Source organism: Piliocolobus tephrosceles, chromosome 4 (assembly GCF_002776525.5).
Source record: "Piliocolobus tephrosceles isolate RC106 chromosome 4, ASM277652v3, whole genome shotgun sequence".
NCBI classification, from domain to species: Eukaryota; Metazoa; Chordata; class Mammalia; order Primates; family Cercopithecidae; genus Piliocolobus; species Piliocolobus tephrosceles.
In genome coordinates, this window is record NC_045437.1 from 149473901 (window position 1) to 149497834 (window position 23934).

Sequence of the window (23934 nt, forward strand, 5' to 3'; positions counted from 1 at the left end):
TTGGTCACCAGGTAGCCGGGCTCTGCGGCGCGTGGCACCATATCGAAAAGTGCAGAGCCATCAGACTCCAGCGCGGGGTACAGCACCCGTGGCGCATTGTCATTGAGGTCGCCCACCAACACTCGCAGGCTCACGTTGGCGCTGAGCGCGGGGGAGCCCTGGTCGCAGGCCTGCAGTGTCAGTTCGAAGGCGCGCAACTGCTCGTGGTCGAAGGCGCGCTGCGCGAACACCACCCCGCTCTGCGCGCTCACGGACACGTAGGACAACAGCTCCTGCGGCTCCAGGTCACTGGCCAGAATAGTGTAGGAGACGCTACCGTTGGGTCCCAAATCCGGGTCGGAGGCGCTCACTTGTGCAATAGAGGCGCCAGGTGGGTTGTTCTCAGCCACATGGACCACGTAGGAGGCCTGATGGAAAACAGGTGCATTGTCGTTGATGTCGGAGATGTGCAGGGTGATGCTTGTCCTGGAGGAAAGGGATGGTTTGCCCTTGTCGGTGGCTATGATTGTGACGTTGTAGTCTGCTGTCTGCTCCCGGTTTAGGGCTCCACCAATCACCATCTTGTAAAAATTCTTCGAGGTGGATTCTAATTTGAAAGGAACTTCTTCCTGAATATAGCATGTCACCATGCCATTTTGCCCAGAATCCTTGTCTCGCACTTTTATGAGGGCTATTACAGTTCCAAGGTCTGAATCCTCTGGAACCTGGTTAGAGAAGGACATGAATGTCACCTCAGGGGCATTGTCATTCTCATCAACGATTTCTATTTGAACATTACAGTGAGCTGTGTGTACTCCTCCATCCTTGGCTTCTACACCCAACACATATCTACTTGTTTCTTCAAAATCCAATGTGCCATTGGTTGTGATGTCGCCGGTATTTGGATTGAGATTGAAGAGGCTGGTACTTATTGGGGAATTGAGGAAGGCATAGGTGATCTCTGCATTAATGCCCTCATCCTGGTCTGTGGCCATCACCCGCAGCACGGAGGTCCCCCACGGCACGTTTTCTTGGAGGCTAACCCTGTATACATCCTGGCTAAATATGGGAGCATTATCATTGGCATCAGTAACTTGGATCCAGATGTGGGTGGTGCCGCTTAGAGGTGGGTCCCCGCCATCCATGGCAGTCAGGATTAAGCGATGAGAGCTCTGATGTTCCCTGTCTAGAGGTTTTTCCAGCAGTAATTCCGGATATTTACTTCCATCAGGACTTTCCTTCGTTGACAGAGAGAAGTATTGATTGGGGTTGATGGTGTATATCTTCAGTGAATTGCCTTCCACATCTGCATCTTGCGCAGAATCCAGAGAGAATTTTACCCCGGGTAAGGCTGACTCACAAATTTCTAAGTTAATGCCTTTTGCAACGAAACGTGGTGCATTGTCATTAATATCTTGGATTACAACAACCACGTGGAAAACATTCATTGGGTTTTCAGAGACCGTTTCGAATTCTAGTGCACACTCAAGTTTCCTTCCGCAAATCTTCTCTCGATCTATCCTACCGTTCACTAACAAATCCCCGCTCTCCAGACTAACGTTGAAATAATCCTCTGCACTAACCCACAGTTTTCGAGTTGGCAACTCCTGGACACTGAGCCCCAGATCCTTAGCAAGGTTCCCCACCCGTGAGCCGTTGGCTAGCTCCTCTGGAATCGTGTATCGGATCTGCTGGGAGATGGCCCCGCAGAACAAAGACAGCAGAAAGAGAAACAGTACCTGACTTTTCATCGTTTCGGCTTCTCCGACTCTCTGCATTTCAGGAACTCTCCGCGGAGCTTCTTTTCTCTGGGATTTTTTTTAAAAAAGCAATGACAGCACCCTGGACTTCTGTAATTTGAGCGTAAGACTTATCAGTTAGGCGCTCGAGGGTGAACAGGGGCAGCGTCTGTGCTCAGTGCACCGGACAAAGCTGGAAGGCACCCTGCCTGCCGCTCCTGCAGAATCGAGAGGCCTTCACTTCCTTTTGGTCGACAGCGGCGCCCAGAGGTTGTCTTGGAAAACTGCACAGTGCCCAGCTATTTATCCTCAAAGCGCAACCTGTTGAATCTGTGTACCCTGTCTTTAATTTGCTGGAAGGAACCAAATACTCACATTTTCCCCTTTACATTTCAATTTCCTAGTTTGTCATCATCACATAAGGGTCTTCATCATTTTGTATTCTTTTTTCATTTAAAAAATTCACAAGTCACACTCATTTTTTTCAGTTTTGGGGGCAAAAAAAATCTTCAGTGATTTCACTATATTTATAAAGTCTGGCATGACTGTTGTATCCATATAAGTGAATTGATAATTTTTATTTATATTTTTAGTGGACTAAAATACCTACCTTTCTGTAAATTCATTGGAATAAGTTCCCTTATCTAGTATTTTAAATCTCTCCATATATATGTTACCAAGTCAGTACTACTTTTCAGATAGTTTTTGCAAAAAACAGGAAATCACAGCCTTACGATTATGTTAATATATTTCTCTTCTTTATAAAATATAGATAATCTTTCCAGTTAAGTAGGGCAAAGTCTGACATTTTGTTAAAAGGGCCAATTTAGTATTGGGGTACACATACATGCTTTTATGAAGTGGAATTTCATATAACGTATATTTGTTTTATGAAACCAGTGTTTCTTTTTTATATGAATATATATGAAATACTCTAGGCTGTGTGCAGCGACCTGTGATCCCTGCACTTTGGGAGGCCAACCTGGGAAGAACACACGAGGTCAGGAGTTTGAGACCAGCCTGGCCAACATGGTGCAAGCTGTTTCTACTAAAAAAAATAAAAATTAGCTGGGCATGGTGGCAGGTGCCTGTAACTCCAGCTACTTGGGAGGTTGGGGCAGGAGAATCGCTTAATCCAGGAGGTAGAGTTTGCAGTGAGCTGAGATCATGCCACTGAAGTCCATCCTGGGTGACAGAGCAAGACTCTGTCTCAAAAACATTCTCAATAATGCCAGTTCTCAGCTCCAGCCAACTTAAACCATCAATGAGCAAAACGAGTTTGACTTGACCACTGGTAAATATTGGAGATGTATTCAGAGTCCTTAGACACCCAATTCTGCAACTTATTCTGTAGTTCCAGGCTTAGAACTCGTCTTGGTTCAAAGCAAATCCCTTTATTTCAAATGCATTACCAAATGAGATCCAACTCAACAATTTATTCTACTATTTTGCAGTGCTCACCCATACTCATACTCCAGTTGAAACAGCCTATTATCTATTTTCTTAAGATACCTTTTCACTTGTTTCCTTGCATCATGCCTTTACACTTTCTGTTCCTTTTATTATGAACTTCTCCTCACTTTCTGTTGCAATGGATTCTTGCCCATTCTTCAAAAAAATAAAAATAAATCCTTTTTAGTGAAAATGGAATGTCCGAGATCTTCCATTACCTGTACAAGTAGGTGGAATTGTGTGGGTTCCATATTCTCAGTGTATTTTCATGACACATATGTAGGCTATATTTCATATAGAATTCTTAGAAATTCTCTTTGAGCATACAAATCCACCCTGACACTAGCTAATTAACTTTTTTTTCTCCTTACAGGCAAAGTGATACTGATACTATAAACATTTTTTTTCTAAAAATGATACGTTAAAGTTACATGCCTTCTTCTTTTGAGACAGGATCATACTATGTTGCCCAAGTAGGTCTCGAAGTCTTAGGCTCAGAAGTTCTCCCCTGGCTATGGGCCTTTTAAATTCTTGATGTATTTGCATGTTTGAGTGAGAATACACCTTACTCTGCTTACAGCTTTTGTGTTCTGGCCCTGTTGTCTCATACATTTAAATGTGCCTTTTCCTAATATATTGAGGGAGGAATCTATTCTTTTGTTTGGGTTCTAGTAAAATATATTTTGGTCTAATTTTGGATGGATCTCTTACATGGTTTCATGAGTGAAAATAATTTCATAAATTGCAGAATAAGCCAACAATTTCTGGATCAAGAAAGTTGTAGAACATGACAAAGAAGGGACTTCTATTCCATTGTTGGAAGAGACGGTCTGGAAATCTCCCACAGAGGCTGAGGCATATTCCCTTACCTATTTTTAATATCCTTGTCAAGGGCAAGAAATACCACTCCAAGGCTCATAATAGTTTAGGTAGGTGAACTTTCCACCCTCGGGTAAAATGTTGAAATATGAATACACACATAAGCATATACTTTAGGCATACATAACAGGCATTATAGGTAAAACCATTTGATCAGCCTCTACTTTTTCATCTGTCTTGGAAGGAGTCAAACATAATTTAATTTCATGGGCATATAAAATGTATTTTATTCATATGTATTTTTACTTGTATGTATCAGGATAGGCTATATAGGCTGAAATGACAAACTCCAAAGCACAGGAATTTGAAATGAAAAAGGCCTATTTATCACAGCTATACAGACCAGTGTTGTGGTTCTCTCATCATAGTTACTCAAGGACCCAGGTAGAAGGAGCAGTCACAATTTCAAATAGTAACTTAGAGATCGAAAATTCTCACAATTGCAGATTCCTCTAGGAAGTGACATACTTTACCTCCACTCACAATGTATTATTTTTTCCCTAAGCCCACTCAACCATAACCAGACCAGGGAGTGCAGTCCTACTATAGGCCCAGAAAGAAAGGGGGACAAATATTTAGCCAAAGGACTAATGACAACCTCATGGCTTTATTTCTCAAATACATATGTGTTAAAGCTTTATAATAACCACATTCTCATAATTGTTCTTCATAATATTCAAAGAAATAAATAAACTCACCTGAAGTAGGTTGGAATCTCCTTTCGTTTCAAGTAAATCCTGAGTTACCAGAAGAGGCTCGCTTTTCTCACAGCTCTCCTGGCTGATGAGCGTGTCCGCATAGTTGGGCTGGGGGAAAATCAGGTGACTCTTCCGCGAGTCCGCAGTGAGGGAGACCTCGTGGGAATAGGTCTGCAGGAAAGCCCGAACCCCGTCCACGCCCACAAAGTGCGAGCCGGGCATGCTCGCTAAGCCGCCTCCGGAAGCCTGCACCAGACGTGACTTGTGCCAGCGCTGAAGCCTGAGCGCCAGCAGCACGATGACGAAGGCCAGGAAGACGCAGGAGACCGCGGCCACCGCCACCACCAGGTACAGAGTGAGGTCCGAATCGTTGAGTTTGGCGGAGGGCTCGAGGCTGCCCAAATCGGCCAGGATGTCGGGGATCCTGTCTGCCACGGCCACGGTGAGCGTGACAGTGGCGGAGAGAGGGGGCTGGCCGTGGTCCTGGACGGCCACCACGAGGCTCTGCTTGAGCGCATCTCTGTCCAGCAGGGCTCGCGCCGTGCGCACCTCGCCGTTGTGCAGCCCCACCGCGAAGAGTCCTGGCTCGCTGGCCTTGAGCAGGCGGTAGGACAGCCAGGCGTTCTGGCCCGAGTCTCTGTCCACCGCCACCACCTTGGTCACCAGGTAGCCCGGCTCTGCGGAGCGGGGCGCCAACTCCACGCCGGTGGAACCATCTGTGGGGAGGGCGGGGTACAGGATCTCGGGCGCGTTGTCGTTCTGGTCCAGCACGAACAGGTTCAAAGACACGTTGCTGCTGAGTGGAGGGTTCCCGCTGTCGCTGGCTGTCACCAGTAGTTTCAAGTCTCTAAATTGCTCGTAGTCGAAGGATCTCAGTGCGTATAAGACGCCAGTGTTGGAGTTGATGGAGACGTAGGAGGACAGGGGCGCCCCCTGGAGGGTGTCCTCGGTCAATGCATAAGTGATGCGCGCGTTGCTGTTGCTATCTGGGTCCTGGGCGGTCACTGAGAAGATGGAGGCTCCTCTGGGGTTGTTTTCTGGAATGTAGGCGGAGTAGGATAAGTGAGGGAAGGTGGGTGGGTTGTCATTGATGTCAATCACATGCAGGATGATGTGAGTTTCTGTGGACAGTGGCGGGCTTCCCCCATCTGAGGCTCTCAGACTGATGTTATATTCTGACATTTGTTCACGGTCTAGGGATGTGGCCGTCACTAAGCGGTAATATTGGTCTATTGATTTTTCTAACTTAAATGGCAGATTTCCCAGGACAAAAACTGCAACCTGCCCATTCTGCCCAGAATCTCGGTCATGCACATCGATAAGAGCAATTTCTCTTCCAACGGTGCCCTCTTCTGGGACTGAGCCTGTGAGAGACGTGATTGTAATTTCTGGAGCATTGTCATTCACATCCAGAACCGTGAGTAGAATCTTGGCTCTTGAAAGAAGACCTGGTCCATCCTGTGCTTCAATTTTAATTTCATAGAACATGGCATCCTCATAATCTAGATTTTTTAATATTGATACTTCTCCACTCACTGAGTTGAGATGGAAAACCTCAGCGATTTTCCCAGGCATTTTATCTAGAATATAAGACACTTGAGCGTTGAATCCCTCATCAGGGTCAGTAGCATTCACCGTGAGCAGACGGGTACCCACAGGCACGTTCTCCCAAACACTTACACGGTACTCAGACTGAGTAAACATTGGTGGGTTGTCATTTGCATCCAGGACTATCACTTGGATGTGCAAGTTGCCAGAGTGGACAGGGTCGCCACCATCAGAGGCAACCAGGACAAGCTGGTGAATTTCTTTTTTCTCACGGTCCAGGGCCTGCTCCAGCACCAGCTCTGGATACTTGGCCCCCTCAGAGACGCTATTCACAGCCAGGGAGAAGTAGTCATTAGGGCTAAGCTTGTAGTTCTGCAGGGAGTTCATGCCTACATCTGGGTCAAAAGCAGTTTTAAGTGGAAATCGGGTTCCAGGAACCGTTAGTTCACCAATTTTTATTTCCAATTCCTCTGTTGGGAAATTAGGAGCATTATCATTAATATCTTTAATTTCTATTTCTACTTCAAAAATTTTCAATTTATCCTCAACCAGGATGTTAAATTTTACCAGACATAGCGGGATCTGAGAGCAGAGCTCCTCCCGGTCTATCCTCTCCGCAGTGACCAAGCTGCCGCTTCGCGGATTCAGAGAGAAAAGCTGCGTCCTACCTCTGGAGACGATGCGGACTCCGCGCTCAGCCAGCTCCCGGGGCTCTAACCCCAGGTCCTTAGCGATGTTGCCCACGAAGGAACCTTTATCTTGCTCCTCAGACACCGAGTAGCGGATCTGACCTGATCCTGTTTCACACAGCGTCCCCAGAAGCGCGCACAGCAGGGCCAGTCCTCTGCCATTTCGGAAACTCAGGCATTTGGTCATTTCCTTTTCGGAGAATAGCTTTCTCTGAATTCGGTTCCAGTTTCCCACGAAGGACTCCAATCTTATATTCTCAAGAAACGAAGTATTTTACGGGCCTAATTCACAGGTCAAACCTCTGGTTGACTAAGAGGTGAGATTGGCAGCCGCCTCGGATTTTCTGAGTCTAATTTGCTGGTTCTTTGCATCGCAGGAGCAAGGAAATGGTGGACTAGTTCTCCAGCTGCGTTCTCCTTCTTGAGTGGTCAACAGCGACACTAAGAGGCCTAACCGTTTACTGCATCCTCTCAGACAGACACAGATGATTATTTTTGAATTATCCAAGACCTGAAATCCTTCTTGTCAGAGGTAACGGGACTAGTGTTGATTGAACATAATTGAATTGATATATGTTAAACAGTGTGGCCTCAAGTTATCTTTCTTGGGAATCCATGCACTAACCTTAATGCCACCAATATTGCTTCAGACATAGTGGAGTTAACTGTTTTGAACTGTTCAGTTTAAGAAACACACAGTAACAAAGAACTGGCCCTAAGGACCAACACAACTATTAAAAGACATGACCACCACTTGTTCTTCAACCACTGAACCTTGATAATGTGTTTATTGTTATACTTACTACATTTATCAGGGTTATTTGATATCTTTCACCTTTCCCTCTCTATACTTTTAACTCTCTAAGAGCTGAGAGAAGAAAAAGAAGAAAAGAGGCACACAGAAATATCAGCCATGTTTATACACTATATTTCTTTAAGTTTGTTCTTGGTGACCTGATAACTTAGTTTCAATATTTGTTGTTATTTAATATTCATTAAACAAACACATAATTAGGTGTCAGACAATATGTTTGGGGATTTAAGGTGAGCAATATAGACATAGTCACTTCCTTCACAGAGATTATAAGGATATAAAAGCAAACAGAATTTCAGCGTATTGAGATAATTACCATAGTGGGAAAAGCCAAGGGGGTTAGGTGGGCCTTCAATTGGGCCTTTAAGGTTAGCAAAGGCTTTCCCAGGAACCATGAGAGGAGTGGATCAGTGAAAAGGCCTGGATGTGGGAGAGAACAGCATAACAATGCCTAGATGTGAGAAAGAAATCACAGCCCTTCAGGGTACTGAAAGAAGTTCGCTTTGTTTAAATCTAGACTGTAAGGATGTTTTTTCAAAACCCACAACTGAAACTAGTAGAAATAAGCTTTTATGTTCTAGAATCTCTTTCTCCATAAGTTTCCAAGCACAGAAATATAAATACGTATATTCGTCATTTCAATCATGATGCATGACATATCTATGCATAAGGCATTTATTCTTGTGGAGTTACTACACACACTAAAAATAACTGCTTTAATTATTGTTTTATACTTTATCATTCACTTGCAAGTAAAGATATTGTGATATATTATGCCACAGTGAGTTCCAATTTTACTCATAGAGAATTATGTAATAGTAACCAAAACAACACTTTGTCTCAGAAAAGATGCAACATGAAGAATCACGGCAACATGAAGAATCTTTGAGAGATATGGTGTCATTCAATAAAAGGCTCAATTGGTACACGATAATTTCCAAATAAAAATTAAAAATGATGCCATTTACATAGAATATTAGTGTGTTTATTGTTCTCTGTTATTAAATACATAACCAACATACTAAAAGCCAACATAGGAAGAGGAATGGGAAAAGAAAATTGTTCAGAGGGGCACTGGGATTGGGTGAGGGACTGGGAACATTTCTAGCAGCTACTGTGAGTAGAAACCTTGAGAAGAGAGATGTATACAAAAGATGGTTCTGGACAATTGTATGATATGAATCTTTTGTATCTTTTCTTTAAGCAAAACTATATTGAGGATATATATTATTTTAAAGATTAAAAGGCAATATGGTTCCCATATATGAGAAAGATAAAAAAAGGAGAAACCTGTTTATTACTACTCTACAACTTTATTATAGAGCAGATGATAAGTCAGTCACTTCTTCAAGAAGCATATAGCTTAGAGACTAATGTGATTTTTAAAACTAAGCCAAAATAATATGACATAATTTCTTGAAACACTGTAAGGAATGTATATTTCTAAATTTCCGTATTTTTAACAGGGAAGGGCATGCAAGTTAAGGAAAACAATTTTGCTGCCAAACTGAGAGAAATATATTAAGACTGAATAAGAAAGAATTAGCCAACTAAGGTGTTTCACTGTTCATATACAGATTCAAATATAAAGTAAAAGTCATATTTTAAAAGAAGAAAGGACTTGAGTAAACATAAACTCCAATCTTTATATTTTTAACAAAGAAGAAATTGTTGATCCGGGTGGATGAGATGATTTGCCCAGGGGTGAAGAAGAAAGTGTGAGACACCAGATACCCTAGTTACTTAATGCAGTGCTCTTTGGACAGTCACCTATTAACTCCTGGTTTACATTCATTGCACAACGATTCTCGTGTCTCTTCTTACTCTTACAGCCTGTGAACACTAAGACCTACCAAGAAATAATTCACCAAGACTCACTTCCTAAAACTTGACTCTGCCCTCAAGGAAATATGGGGAACAAAATAGATATAGTAAACAAGTAAGTGAATTACTTCAGCAAACTAGCTTGTACGGATGTTGTGAAAAGATAGATTACCTGAGAAGACGTTTCTTCTCTTTCATCTTCGAGTAGAGATTGAGGTGCTGATAAAAAATCCTTTTTCTCACAGCTCTCCTGGCTGATGAGCGTGTCAGCGTAGTTGGGCTGGGGGAAGATCAGGTGACTCTTCCGCGAGTCCGCAGTGAGGGAGACCTCGTGGGAATAGGTCTGCAGGAAAGCCCGAACCCCATTCACACCCACAAAGTGCGAGCTGGGCATGCCTGTCAAGCTGCCTCCTGAAGCCTGCAGCAGGCGTGACTTGTGCCAGCGCCAAAGCCTGAGCGCCAGCAGCACGATGACAAAGGCCAGGAAGACGCAGGAGACCGCGGCCACCGCCACCACCAGGTACAGAGTGAGGTCCGAATCGTTGGGTTTGGCGGAGGGCTCGAGGCTGCCCAAATCGGCCAGGATGTCGGGGATCCTGTCTGCCACGGCCACGGTAAGCGTAACAGTGGTGGAGAGAGGGGGCTGGCCATGGTCCTGGACGGCCACCACGAGGTTCTGCTTGAGCGAGTCTCTGTCCAGCAGGGCTCGCGCCGTGCGCACCTCGCCGGTGTGCAGCCCCACTGCGAAGAGTCCTGGCTCGCTGGCCTTGAGCAGGTGGTAAGACAGCCAGGCGTTCTGGCCCGAGTCTCTGTCCACCGCCACCACCTTGGTCACCAGGTAGCCCGGCTCTGCGGAGCGGGGCGCCAACTCCACGCCGGTGGAACCATCTGTGGGGAGGGCGGGGTACAGGATCTCGGGCGCGTTGTCGTTCTGGTCCAACACGAACAGGCTTAATGATACATTGCTACTGAGTGGAGGGTTCCCGCTGTCCCGCGCCATCACCCACAGTTGCAAGTCTCGGAACTGCTCGTAATCAAAGGAGCGCAGTGCATAGAGGATTCCAGTGTCGGAGTTGATAGAGATATAAGAGGATAAGGGTGCCCCCTGAACAGTGTCCTCCATGAAAGAGTAAGTTACATGAGCATTGTCGTTGCTGTCGGGGTCATGGGCCGTCACTGAGAAGACAGAGGCTCCTCTGGGGTTGTTTTCGGGAATGTAGGCGGAGTAGGATGTGCAGGAGAAGGCGGGCGCGTTGTCGTTGATGTCTGCCACCTGGAGTAAAACGTGAGCATCCGTGGACAGGGAGGGATTCCCTCCATCTTTAGCGGTTAGAGTGATGTTGTAAAAGGAAAACTGTTCCCTGTCAAGGGCTCTGGTTGTAACCAGTCGGTAGTAATTGTCCACTGACTTTTCTAACTTAAAGGGAAGATTCTCGGGGAGTGAACAGGTGATGAATGCATTCTGCCCAGAGTCTCTATCATGTACATTAAAAAGCCCAATTATGGTTCCTGGAGGAGAGTCTTCAGAAACTGAGCTAGTAGCAGATGTCATGTAAAATTCTGGGGCATTGTCATTCACGTCCAGAACCGTGATGATAACCTTCGTTCTGGTTAGAAGGCCCGGACCATCCTGAGCTTCAATATCAATTTCATGGAATGTAGCATCCTCATAATCTAGATCTTTTATGATTGTCAGATCTCCAGATGTTGACTTAAGCTCAAATACCTCTGAGGTTTCTCCAGGGCTTTTCTCTAGAAAATATGCCACTTGAGCGTTGTAGCCCTCATCTGCGTCAGTGGCGGTCACCGTGAGTATCCGGGTGTCCACGGGCGTATTCTCCGGAACGCTTATGCGGTACTCGGGCTGTGTAAAAACAGGCGCGTTGTCGTTCACATCCAGGACCTTCACGCAGATGCGGGAGGTGCCAGACAGCACTGGGTCACCCCCATCAGAAGCCACGAGAACGAGGTGGTGAACAGCCTCTTCCTCGCGGTCCAGCGCGCGCTCCAGCACCAGTTCTGGGTACTTGTTCCCATCAACTCCGCTTCGCACGTCCAGGGAGAAGTGATCATTTAGGTTGAGGGCGTACTTCTGAAGGGCGTTCTCACCTACGTCCGCATCATGCGCATTCTTAAGAGGAATCCGGAATCCTGGCGTAGTGGTTTCACTGATTTTCAGCTCCAGTTCCTCTACTCCAAAGCGAGGGGCATTATCGTTAATATCTGTTATTTCCACCTCTACTGAATAAATAGTCAATTTGTCCTCCAGCAGGATGTTAAAATTCAACAGACACGGTGCGCTCTGAGCGCAGAGCTCTTCCCGGTCTATCCTGCTCGCAGTGACCAAGCTGCCGCTTCGCGGGTTCAGAGCAAAGAGCTGGGTCCTACCTCTGGAGACGATGCGGACTCCCCGCTCTGCCAGTGCCAGGGGCTCCAAACCCAAGTCCTTGGCGATGTTGCCTACGAAGGAGCCTCTGTCGATCTCTTCTGGCACAGAATAGCGAATCTGCCCAGCCCTGGCCTCCCACAGGGTCGCCAAAAGGAAGCACAGCAGGACTAGCTTTCTGCAGTGTGGCAACTTTTGCTGAGCCGCCATTTCCTTCCTGTCGCAGTTTTCTCCGAGTCAACTTCCAGCATCCAGTGAGGATTCCAATCTTTATTCCTCAGGCTGTGAGATGACCAGCATTCACAGGACCCAGGTTCCTATGGAGACAAATGGTGGGCTGTCTGACTGAATTTCTTTGGTGCCCTGAAGCTTTCGGGCCAAACCTCCAGCCTCTTGTGCTGTGGGAAGCGTGTTGCTGGATTGGATGGCTTGCTGCTTTTTACTCCTTAGGTGGTCAACAGCGACGCTCAGAGGCCTAAATAATTTCTGCACCTGCTCAGGAAAATCTAAGTTACTTCTTGTTTGTTTGCCTTTGTTGACTTTCAAGGTGCTTTAAAGAATCTTACAGCTCTAAGATACCCTAGAATTAGATCTTTCAAAACAGGAATCTTTTTTATCAGCATTAATAAGAATGGCATAAATGAACATGACCTTGATAATAGTTGCTAGGAAAGTATTATTGACTGCCCAAGGCATTAATCAATGCCACCACTGCTCTTGCTACAAACATCTTCCATCTCTTATTATATAATCAGAAGCAGTAAGATCAATTAAGAAACGTTAGCTACATTTTCTTCTAATGTTATATATTTTGAACTTTTGTGGTTGATGGCTTAGCATTTACCTTCAAAATCTGCCTTTAAATTATTGAATCATCAGACACTTAGTTGGGTACATGTGCCTCCCACTTTGCATGACTGGGCCTGGGGACAGAAATGGTGAACATGATAAACACAGGCCCTGGTCTCAAGCATGAGGTTTGGAGGAGGACATAAGAAAGTAAAGAGAGTGTAATAGAGTAAAGAGAGTGTAGTAGAATAAAGTAAAGAGAGTGTAACTGCTGTGATATGAGGTAGGAAACACTGGGTGATAGAGGAATACCTAGGAAGGGTATCCAGTCTAGATTTGGGGTCAGAAAAGTCTTTTTGAGGGCATGATTGAAGTTGAATCCTAAAAAGTAGGACTGAATCAAGAAAAAGGCTGAAGAAGTGTTCTAGAACCTCAGAACAAATGCTTGAAGGTGAGAGACAGCATGGAACACTACAGAAATGGAAAGCAGATCTATTTGATAAAGCTGGAGCTGGAAGGGGTTTTTCACCACATTAGGAATCAGTCACTCAAAACTGTTTGAGGTTGTCAAGTTCTTTTTCTGATATTCATTTTCCAAGGGTGTAAAATACAATGCAGTGGATGTCTTCTTACTCCTGTTTTATCTTTACCATTTTGACCATTGTCAAGCATACAATTCTGTGACATTAAGTACATTCAAATTACATTCTGGTGTGATCATTACCACCATCCACCTCCAGAACTTTTTCATCCTCCCCAACTGAAACTCTGTACTTATTAAATAGTAACTCCCCATTGCCTTTCACCCAGTCCCTGGCAACTACCATTCTACCTTTTGTCTCTATGAGTTTGACTAATCTAGGAACTTCATATATGAGGAATTGTACAGTATTTGTCATTTTATGACAGGTTTATTTCACTTGACAACATGTCTTTGAAGTTCGTCCATATTGTAGCATGTAACAGAATTCCCTTCCTTTTAAAGGCTGAATAATAGCCCATTGTGTGTGTGAACCACTTTTAGTTTACCCATTCATCTGTCAATGGACACTTGGGTTACTTCCACTTTTCAACTATTGTGAATAATGCTGCCATAAACATAGGCGTACAAAAATCTGTTGAAGTTTCTACTTTCACTTCTTTTGGGTAATAACCAGAGTGGAATTGCTGGATTATATGGTAATCCTATGTTTAAATTTTTGAGGAATCACCATACCATTTTCCACAGCAGTTGTATCATTTTATATTCACCAGCAATGCACAAGAATTCCAATTTCTCCATATTCTTGTTAACACTTATTTTCTTTTCTTTTATGACAGCAATTCTAACGAATGTGAAGTAGTATCTCATTACGGTTTTGATTTTCATTCCCTAATGACTAGTGATGTTGAACATCTTTTCATATGGTTTTGGCCATTTGTATATCATCTTTGGAGAAATGTCTATTCAAGTCCTTTGCTCATTTTAACATCCAATTGTTTGGGATTTTTTGTTGTTGAATTGTGGGAGTTCTTTATTCTGGATATGCATTCTTAGATACATGATTTGGAAACATTTTCTCTCATTCTGTGGGCTGTCTTTTCACTCTATTGATATTGTTCTTTGCTGCACATAGTTTTTAATTGTGATAAAGTCCAGTATATCATTTTTTTTCTTTTGTTGCTTGTGCTTTTGGTGTCATATCCAAGAAATCATTGCCAAAATCAATGTTATGAAAGTCTCCTCCTGTTTTCTTCTGAGAGTTGTACAGTTTTAGTTCTTAAACGTAACAGCTAAAAGGGTTTTATTGCTTCTGAATATTGCTTCTTTGATCCCTTTTGAATTAATTTTTGTAAGTGGTATAAGTGGAATTGCCCATTTCTGGTGACCTTTTAGTCTGTTTGCCTTTTGACTCCTTCCTTGTTGAAATTTTCTCATTTTTACTTTCATCCATTCCTCTTAGAAGACTGAAGAAAAATGTATTGGAAATAATTGATACCAACTCACCATGTTTTCTTGTAGAGTTACTATGGTATATCTTGCTTTGGTTTTTTATTTTTATTTTTATTTTTGTGTTTGTGTTTGTTTTGTTTTATAGAGATTGGGTCTTGTTATACTGCTCAGGCTGGATTCAAACTCCTGGGCTTAAGCAATCCTACTGCTTCAGCCTACTCAATAGCTGGGATTATAGATAGGCCATTGTGCCTGGCTCTCTTACATGAGTCCTAACGTTAGACTTGACAGAATTTTCATTTTCTCCCCACTGGCTTTATTATAACATTTTTTGTCTGCTTCTGTTACTTCATCCTCAGAATTCTTCCATGGTTGCATTTCAAAAATGTATCTCCTTGTTATTTTTTGCATCATTTTATTTTAGTATATACTCATTATGTGTTTTTTTATCTTCTTGAATGGCAAGCTAAATTCATGTATTTTAAAGAATTTTGTTTGTTTTTTTAAAAAAGTTATTGCATTTGTCTATAAACTTACTCCTAATTAGTTTTAGCTGCATCTCACAATTTTTAATAAATAATATTTAAATCCTTCTCTTCTGAGTAGTTGTCATTGTCATTGTGATTTTTGAACTCCAAGAGTTATTTAAGGGTGTGGATGTAAATATCCAAACTTTTTTCCCCTTTTCTATTTTTAAATGTTTGCTTTGTGATTTAAGTATGTGTTGTGAGGCAAGTATATTATTGGTACTTCCGAATTCGCTGAACCCTTTTTTGTAATGACTAGATAATAAACTTGTAGATTGTCTATCTGTTCAAGGATGACTATTCCATATTTGTGTGTAGTAGAGATCTATTAGAATCCTAATAGATCAAGCTTATAAATTATGTTGTTTAAATCTTCTTTATATTAACGAACTTTCTCCCTGTAGAGTCTATTATTTCTTATGGAATTGTGTTAAAATATTCTGGTATTTTCTAAGTTACATTTTTTGGTAATAGAAGCTCATATTTTTATATTCTTTTGATCATCTGTTCTTTTTACAACTATAATCAGTTCATTTTTTTAAATCACAATTTGTGTTTGTTACCTTAAATACAACTTTGTTGTTATATTAATATTAACACTACTGCTTTCTTTTTTGTGTGTGTGTACATAAATATTTAGTTTTACTGTTTCAGTGTATTTTTATTTTAAGCATGTGTATTATTAGAATATGGATTTTAAAAATCAACTAATTTTGTAATATTTGTCCTTTAATAGGTAAATGTAGCTCACTTGTATATACACAGAAAAAAGTTATGATTATAAGAGCTAAGAAAGTCCAGAACTGAGATAACTCAGTTATCAATTGAGAGTATACTCTTGGAACCAAGCAAAAAATAAAAATAAAAATGCAACAGACACACAGCAAGAATGAGAGAAAGTCTTCAATAGTTATCAGAGAGAAAACAGAGATTACCTTAAAAGATAACAGTTTGTTGACAGAAAGTTTCTCACTAGCAACAATAAATTCTACGAGACATGTGTGTTTTGAAATTTTGGTTTGTATATTTATTTTTAGTGGAAGAGCTCTGTTAATTTTCAGTTTTAGTTTGTTTTTCTCTTCTACACTGTGTCCCTGTCTCCTTCCCTCCTGGGTTCAGTGCTCATTTATAATGGTTTTGAAATAAATAATTTCTATCTGACCTCAGGTCCCAGACCACAACTGGGTCTCTTAATGACGCTTTAATGATGCCCAGCAGTGATATTCTGGATACCACAGCTCACATGAGAGATACTTGGTGTTCACTGTCTCTATTCAGCATCGTGTCTGTCTCTCTCTCTCTTGGTCTACACAGCTTACCAAGAAAGCTATAACCACAGGAATTGGGAGGCAGCTTCTATTTTATTTATTTATTTATTTATTTATTTATTTATTTATTTAACATGGTGTGGCTCTGTTGCCCAGGTTGGAGTGCAGTGGCGCCATCGCGGTTCGCTGAAGCCTTGACTTCCTGGGCTCAAGCGATCCCGCCACGTCAGCACCTGCCCCGCCCCGCCCCGCCCCGCCCAGCCCCGAGTAGCTGGGACTACAGTTGCAGGCCACCGCGTCCAGCTGGTCTTGAATTCCAGGGCTCCAGGGATCTTTCCGCTTCAGCCTCTCAAATTGTTGCAAATACAGACGTGAGCCACTGCGCCCAGCTAGGCAGCATGTTCATGCATCTTTCTCTTCCTTTTTAACCAGCTGAAGGGCCTCATTGCTTGTTTTGGATTCAGGTAGTAAGCCTGGTCCAGGTCATTTATCTAGTCTGAAGCACTTCTGTCCCTACTACATTGCTGGAGGCAGTTTCCTACGTTCAATTTCTTCTTTTAAGTTCAAGACTACAACTCACATGGCTTTAGACCAGCTAACCACTTTGCTTTTGCTTTCCCCTTATATTTTATGTATCTCTGTATTTTATTGTAGCAGAGTAAATATAAGAAAGCGTGGACTTACTCCCCGACCATGCTGTTTTTTTTTTTTCTTCTGAAAAGTTAACACACACTAAAGTAGGATATATACTTGATTTTTGTTAGTTGATTTCATTACAGGTATAATGTATAAGTCAGGAGGTTTCAAATTTATTTCTCAAGTTGCATGATAAATTTTCTATTGTTCACTTTGTTACTTCATAAATTACTTAAATAGATGTATTCTTCAGTACAGGCACCATGGCTCACACTTGTAATATCAGCACTTTGGGAGGCTGAGGTGGGAGCATCGCTTAAGCCCAGGAGGTAGTGGCTGCAGTGAGCCATGATCACGCCACTGCACTCCAGCAAGACCCTGTCTCAAAACTAAAAAAATCTGATAATAAAGATAGAATAAAGGGCTAAAATATTCAACAATAATTTAAAATTGCAGTTTATATAGATCCCTATAATCTTATATGAACACAACTAAAAATACTACTTTAGACAATCTTCACCTCTTCAAATGTCCCCAAATAAAATATCACAGTGTCCTGACAGATGATGTCTTTATTAAATTCAGGGGTAAATTAGCAGGTATTTATAACAAGAAAATTTGAAAATAGTATTAGTCATTTAAATATTGGTGAGCCTTTTCTAATCAAACCCTTTAACACAAAGGCAAGTAAGAAAATGTTAGAAGCTAAATCACCTTGTTTCTAATGCAGTGCTCCTTCCAGACAGAGATGGCATCTCACACATACCTTCAACCCAACCACCTACATTATGATCACAGTCTCCTTTTCAATGCAAGAACAATTATAAATATACCTGCATATGAACGTGTAGACTCGCTTAATCGTGATTTTCCAGGACTTGTAATAAAAAGCCACAAAGATACATGAGTTAGAAGAACTATCTGTAGTAAAGAGTGAACGCAAGTAAGTTAAATCAAGAATTATTTTTCTCTAAATAGCTTATACATTCATCACAAATTTTACCTGAGAAAATGGTTCCTTTTTGTCTTCAAGTAAAGACTGGGGTGCTGATAGAAAATCCTTTTTCTCACAGCTCTCCTGGCTGATGAGCGTGTCCGCATAGTTGGGCTGGGGGAAAATCTGGTGGCTCTTCCGCGAGTCCGCAGTGAGGGAGACCTCGTGGGAATAGGTCTGCAGGAAAGCCCGAACCCCGTCCATGCCCACAAAGTGCGAGCCGGGCATGCTCGCTAAGCCGCCTCCCGAGGCCTGTAGCAGACGTGACTTGTGCCAGCGCCGCAGCCTGTGCGCCAGCAGCACGATGACGAAGGCCAGGAAGACGCAGGAGACCGCGGCCACCGCCACCACCAGGTACAGAGTGAGGTCCGAATCGTTGGGTTTGGCGGAGGGCTCGAGGCTGCCCAAATCGGCCAGGATGTCGGGGATCCTGTCTGCCACGGCCACGGTGAGCGTGACAGTGGCGGAGAGAGGGGGCTGGCCGTGGTCCTGGACGGCCACCACGAGGCTCTGCTTGAGCGCGTCTCTGTCCAGCAGGGCTCGCGCCGTGCGCACCTCGCCGTTGTGCAGCCCCACCGCGAAGAGTCCTGGCTCGCTGGCCTTGAGCAGGCGGTAGGACAGCCAGGCGTTCTGGCCCGAGTCTCTGTCCACCGCCACCACCTTGGTCACCAGGTAGCCCGGCTCTGCGGAGCGGGGCGCTAGCTCCACTCCTGTGGAACCATCTGTGGGGAGGGCAGGGTACAGGATCTCGGGCGCGTTATCGTTCTGGTCCAGCACGAACAGGTTCAGCGACACGTTGCTGCTGAGGGGCGGGTCCCCACTGTCCTGCGCCATCACTTTCAGTTGCAAGTCCCGGAACTGCTCATAGTCGAAGGATCGCAGCGCATACAGGACCCCAGTGTCGGAGTTGATGGAGAGGTAGGCAGATAGGGGTGCCCCCTGGATGGTGTCCTCTATTAGGGAGTAAGTGATTTGTGCATTCTCATTGCTGTCCGAGTCGTGGGCCCTCACAGAGAAGATGGAGGCTCCTCTGGGGTTGTTTTCGGGAATGTAGGCAGAGTAGGAGTCCTGATGGAAGACTGGGGAGTTGTCATTGATATCTGTCACTAGCAGTGAAATGTGAGTTTCAGTAGATAGAGCTGGAGTTCCTTGGTCTGTTGCTGTTACTGTGATGTTGTACCCAGAGATAAGTTCTCTGTCCAGTGTTCTTTCAGTCACTAAACGGTAATAATTATCAACTAACTTTTCCAATTTAAAGGGTAAATTTCCAGGAATGAAACATGTGGTGTAGCCATTGTCTCCTGAGTCCTGGTCATACACACTGATAAGAGCAATTATGGTCCCAGGAGGAAAGTTTTCTGGAACTGCAGTGGTGACAGAGGTGATGGTCACTTCTGGGGCATTATCATTTACATCCAAAACTTTGATCATTACCTTAGCTCTAGTCATGAGCCCTGCACCATCCTGGGCTTGAACTTCCATTGAATAAATTTTGTATTCTTCGAAATCTAGTGGTTCTTTGTTTGATATTTCTCCTGTGTAAGAATCTAAATGAAATATTTGGGCCACTCTGTGGTCTACATTGTGAAAGGAGTACGTTACTTCCCCATTAGATCCCTCATCAGGGTCGGTGGCATTTACCATGAGCAGTCGAGTGCCTAGTGGCACGTTTTCGGGGACATTCATATGGTATTGTCCCTGAGTAAATGCTGGAGGATTGTCATTTGCATCCACCACCTGAATGTAAATTCTGAGGGTCCCTGAACGGACTGGATCACCCCCATCAGAAGCTGTGAGGATGAGGTGGTGGACAGCTTCTTCTTCTCTGTCTAGGGGACTCCGCAGCACCATCTCTGGATGTTGGGGCCCATCGGCTCCCTGTTGCACATCCAGGGAGAAATGAGGGTTAGAACTGAGTTGATAGCTCTGGAGTGAGTTCACACCCACATCAAGGTCTTGTCCAAATGGCAATGAGACTCTGGTACCTGGAGTGGTTATTTCATTCATTTTAAACTCCAGTTCCTCTAACTGGAATTGGGGAGTGTTGTCATTAATATCAATTATTTCTACTTCAACAGGGAAAAGCTTCATTTTATCCTCAACAAGGATATTAAAACTCACGAGACATGGCATGCTCTGAGCGCAGAGCTCCTCCCGGTCTATCCTGCCCGCGGTGATCAAGCTGCCACTTCTAGGATTCAGAGCGAAAAGCGGCATCCTACCTCTGGAGACGATGCGGACTCCGTGATCTGCCAGCTCCTGGGGTTGTAGCCCTAGGTCCTTGGCAATGTTGCCCACGAAGGAACCTTTGTCTGTCTCTTCCGGCACTGAGTAGTGAATATTCCCAGCCTCAGCTTCCAAGAGCAGCTCCAGAGAAAGACACAGAAGCATCAGCCTGCTGCAGCCCGTCAGCTTTTTCTGAATCTTCATGGCTCTCTCACTTCGTAGTTTTCTTCCAGTCCAGTACCAAGGGTATCGTTTCTGCTTTTCTGAGCTGAAATTAACCCAATTTTCAGGAGAATTCTGAGTGGAGAGTCATCCAGAAGCAGGATTTAGGCAGTCTTGGACAGTCTGTTTTCAATCTGGCAGCTATGGAGGTTCTAACAGGCACAAGAGCTTTTTTCCCCCGCCCCCCCGAAGTGTGTGTACTGCCTGTATCTACCAGATTAGTGAACAGCGGCACCCAGAGTCCTAACCAGTTACTGCATTCCTAGAAAATACTTAAAACTTTCTTATTAACTTAAATATTTTCTTAAGTTTTAGTCTATTGTCAAGGAAATCATTCTACAACATATGTATGAAAAGGAGAAACTATATGTTCACTTCCTTAAGTGTGCGTAAATGTCACCAAATTGAAATATACAGGAGAATCCTAGTATTCTCATGCTATCTGCTTTCCTTGTTTGTTATTCAGGGAATGATAGTAAAAACCTAAAATCACAATGAGGACAAAATCATCTCTCCACTTTTTCTGTAGTAAAGCTTGACCACTTGATAATTTCCCAGGCCACATAGAGCAGCTCCCCTTTGACTGGGGGGTGAAAAGCCTTGGAGGGAAAAATAATCTTTTAGAATATAAGCTAGACTTTAAAAAATTGTACCATCCCATTTCCTTCCCATTACAATTTGAATATTTATCAGAAACCTTGGGATTTTGAAGGGCATGGTTTAACCATATCCTTATTTTTCCTCTTCTTTTTTTCAAGTGTCTTTGCATTATGTAGGTTTTTAAAAATTCTTAAGATTCACCCAAAGGTAATACATTTTGAAAAAAAATAAAACTGAGCTCTTGGAATTTCATTGAAAAGTCACATGAATATATAATGTAGATTTCAAATTTCAGAGACAAAGTCTATGATATTGTTCTTCACAGCTACAGCTGAAAAGAAAAATGGTCTCATCTTTATTTTTAGATTGTCTCTTATAATATGTATTCCCCTGTAATTGCACTTAATATTTTCTCCAAGAGAAGTTGGTTTTCTTCTAACAGTATTTTTTAACCAGTTAAGATGAGGATGTGGCCTTCTTTCTTTTAATCACTGCAGTATTAGCAAAGGGTTACTAATTAAAATGTCTCAGGCTTAGAGTGACTTACTTATCTTTACCCCAAAGTTAGAGAAGCATGCTATCCGCACTCCAGAGTCTGATATTTTCGGGAACAAATTGACCAAGCCAACCCAATGACACCATGACTGAGAAAAGTTAAAAATAAGGAAAGAAAGAAAACATGAAAGGTCTCAAGAATAGTTTTTGGAAAGAGAATTTGAGTTCTTATATAACTAAATTTACAGTTTCTCAGCTTCTCAAAGACAAGTATATGGAGCCAAAGAGTGGAAATTTAAAGATGCAACAAATCACCTTTGATACTGCAAGGAAGGAACTCTTTAACAGAGAACGTAACTTTCCAGAATACACATTAATAGGCACAAACTTTTCCCCAAAGAAACTGTGAGCTAATGAGGCAAATTAAAATATACATAAGAACTAGCAAGTAAACCTGTAGGGCTCCCTACTCTCAGCAACCAAAAACACGCAGGAGTGATTTATAAAAGGATGATAAGTATAAAATAAAAATGTTAAAATATCACACAAATACATTTGAATCAAATGTAACATTTAAAGCTTCATTGCTGGCCAGGCACAGTGGCTCATGCCTGCAATCCCAGCACTTTAGGAGGCCGAGGTGGGCAGATCACTTGAGGCCAGGAGTTTGAGACCAGCTTGGTCAATGTAGTGAACCCCGTTTCTACAAAAACAAAAACAAAACAAAACAAAGCTTCATTGCTGGCACTGCAGAGAATATCTGGTTGAAAGCTGTTTCTTGAGTTAATGTAAAGATATTAAGATTTTTAAAATATCTAAAACCACACATACATTGTAGGAACAGGGCAAATTTCCTTCCTTTAAGTTGGGGACAACTCCATATCCAGGCTCGGACCAGAGATCTGGCTGAAAGCAGCCCCAGGCAATGGGGCTATAGAGGGCATTGCAGGTTCAGAAAGATGGCCAGAGTCACACTGAGGAGAAACAGCATGGAGATCAAGCCAAAGGCCATCACCAGGTTACACTACAGCTGTTGGGTGCTATCTGCTGCCTGCTGTTGGGTGCTGGGCGATTGCTGAGGCCTGGCAGCAACCCCTGCAAACTGTAAGCAGCAACCACGTACAGCGTGATGATTCACCATTGACCATGGTGACCAACAAACCTTGGCAGGTTGCACCTCTGTTACCCACAGTGACACAGCACGCATCTAGCTCATGCACATCCCTAGTTTGAAGAGCCATATTAGCTGACCTGAAGCACATGACAGGACAGCCTTTGTGCCACAGCTGGTGTCCACTTTGGTGATGGGATAGCTCGGGTGCATTGTGAGTGGTGCAGCATCAAAGAGGGCCCCACCTGGCTGTAACTCCTGGCGTAGTGTCCTTGCATTTTCGCAATGGCCATCCACCATCACATGCAGGTTCAGGATGACACTGAGCAAGTTGAACCCTGGTCACTGGCCTGCTGAGTCAGCTCAAAGATAGTCTGCATGAACACCACAGCACTCTGCACTCACTGACATGTAGAATGACAGTGCCCACAGTGGCAGGTCACTGGTCAAGAAGAAACAGGAGGCATATGGGACCCTAAGTCAGGGTGGGAAGTGCTAAAGTATGTGATGGAGGTGCTGGGTAGTGTTCCCAGTCATCCAAAAGAAATACGAGGCTTGTTGAAGAATGAGCATTTTTGTGGGTGCCGATGATATGCAGGTGATGCAGGAGAGGGACAGTTTGTCCTTGGTCATTCTGATGGTGACATTGTCCTTCAGGGTCTGCTACCAGTTTAGAATTCCATCTGTGAGTAGCTGACAAAGAATTACATCATAATTCTTGGAGGTGAATTGTTTGCCAGTGTGATCATTTCTCTCTATAATAATTTTCATCTTTCATTTAAGGTCTCTTAGTCCTATTGTTTTGACCACAGTTCTTACCTCTGATAGGACTAGACACCCAGCTGAAAGTCACCTGCACTGACTGCACTATACTTCTCAACCTTCATTTCAACCAGGACTCTGAAGTGGGCCCTCAAACTGCCTCCAGTCTTCTATTCCATGCTGTAACTGTTACTCTTCAGAATCAAGTATTTTTGTCATTATTGGACAGGAAATATATTCTGTATGCCCTGTAAAATTGTGTAGAAAGATCAGGAGAACTCTATATTAAAGATATTGTCTAGGTCATTGGAGATCACCTGAAGAATGAAGAGGAGGAGGTGGTGGGCATGTTCTCCTGCAGGC

At 43.3% G+C, this 23934-nt stretch overlaps 1 protein-coding gene across 3 annotated transcripts in view; it reads right to left on the reverse strand.

Annotated features, from left to right (window-relative positions):
- Positions 1–20585, reverse strand: part of LOC111526968 (protocadherin gamma-C4) — a 178115-nt gene extending 157530 nt beyond the window's left edge. Inside the window, exon 1 of one of the 3 annotated variants that reach the window (XM_023193065.3) lies at positions 18165–20585. In XM_023193065.3, the coding sequence (XP_023048833.2) occupies positions 18165–20585 (2421 nt within the window). Of the gene's footprint in view, positions 1–4747; positions 7377–9794; positions 12431–18164 lie in introns of those variants that run through there. The other 2 variants (XM_026454457.2, XM_026454456.2) reach the window with 2 other exon arrangements.
- Positions 20586–23934: the final 3349 nt, after the last annotated feature.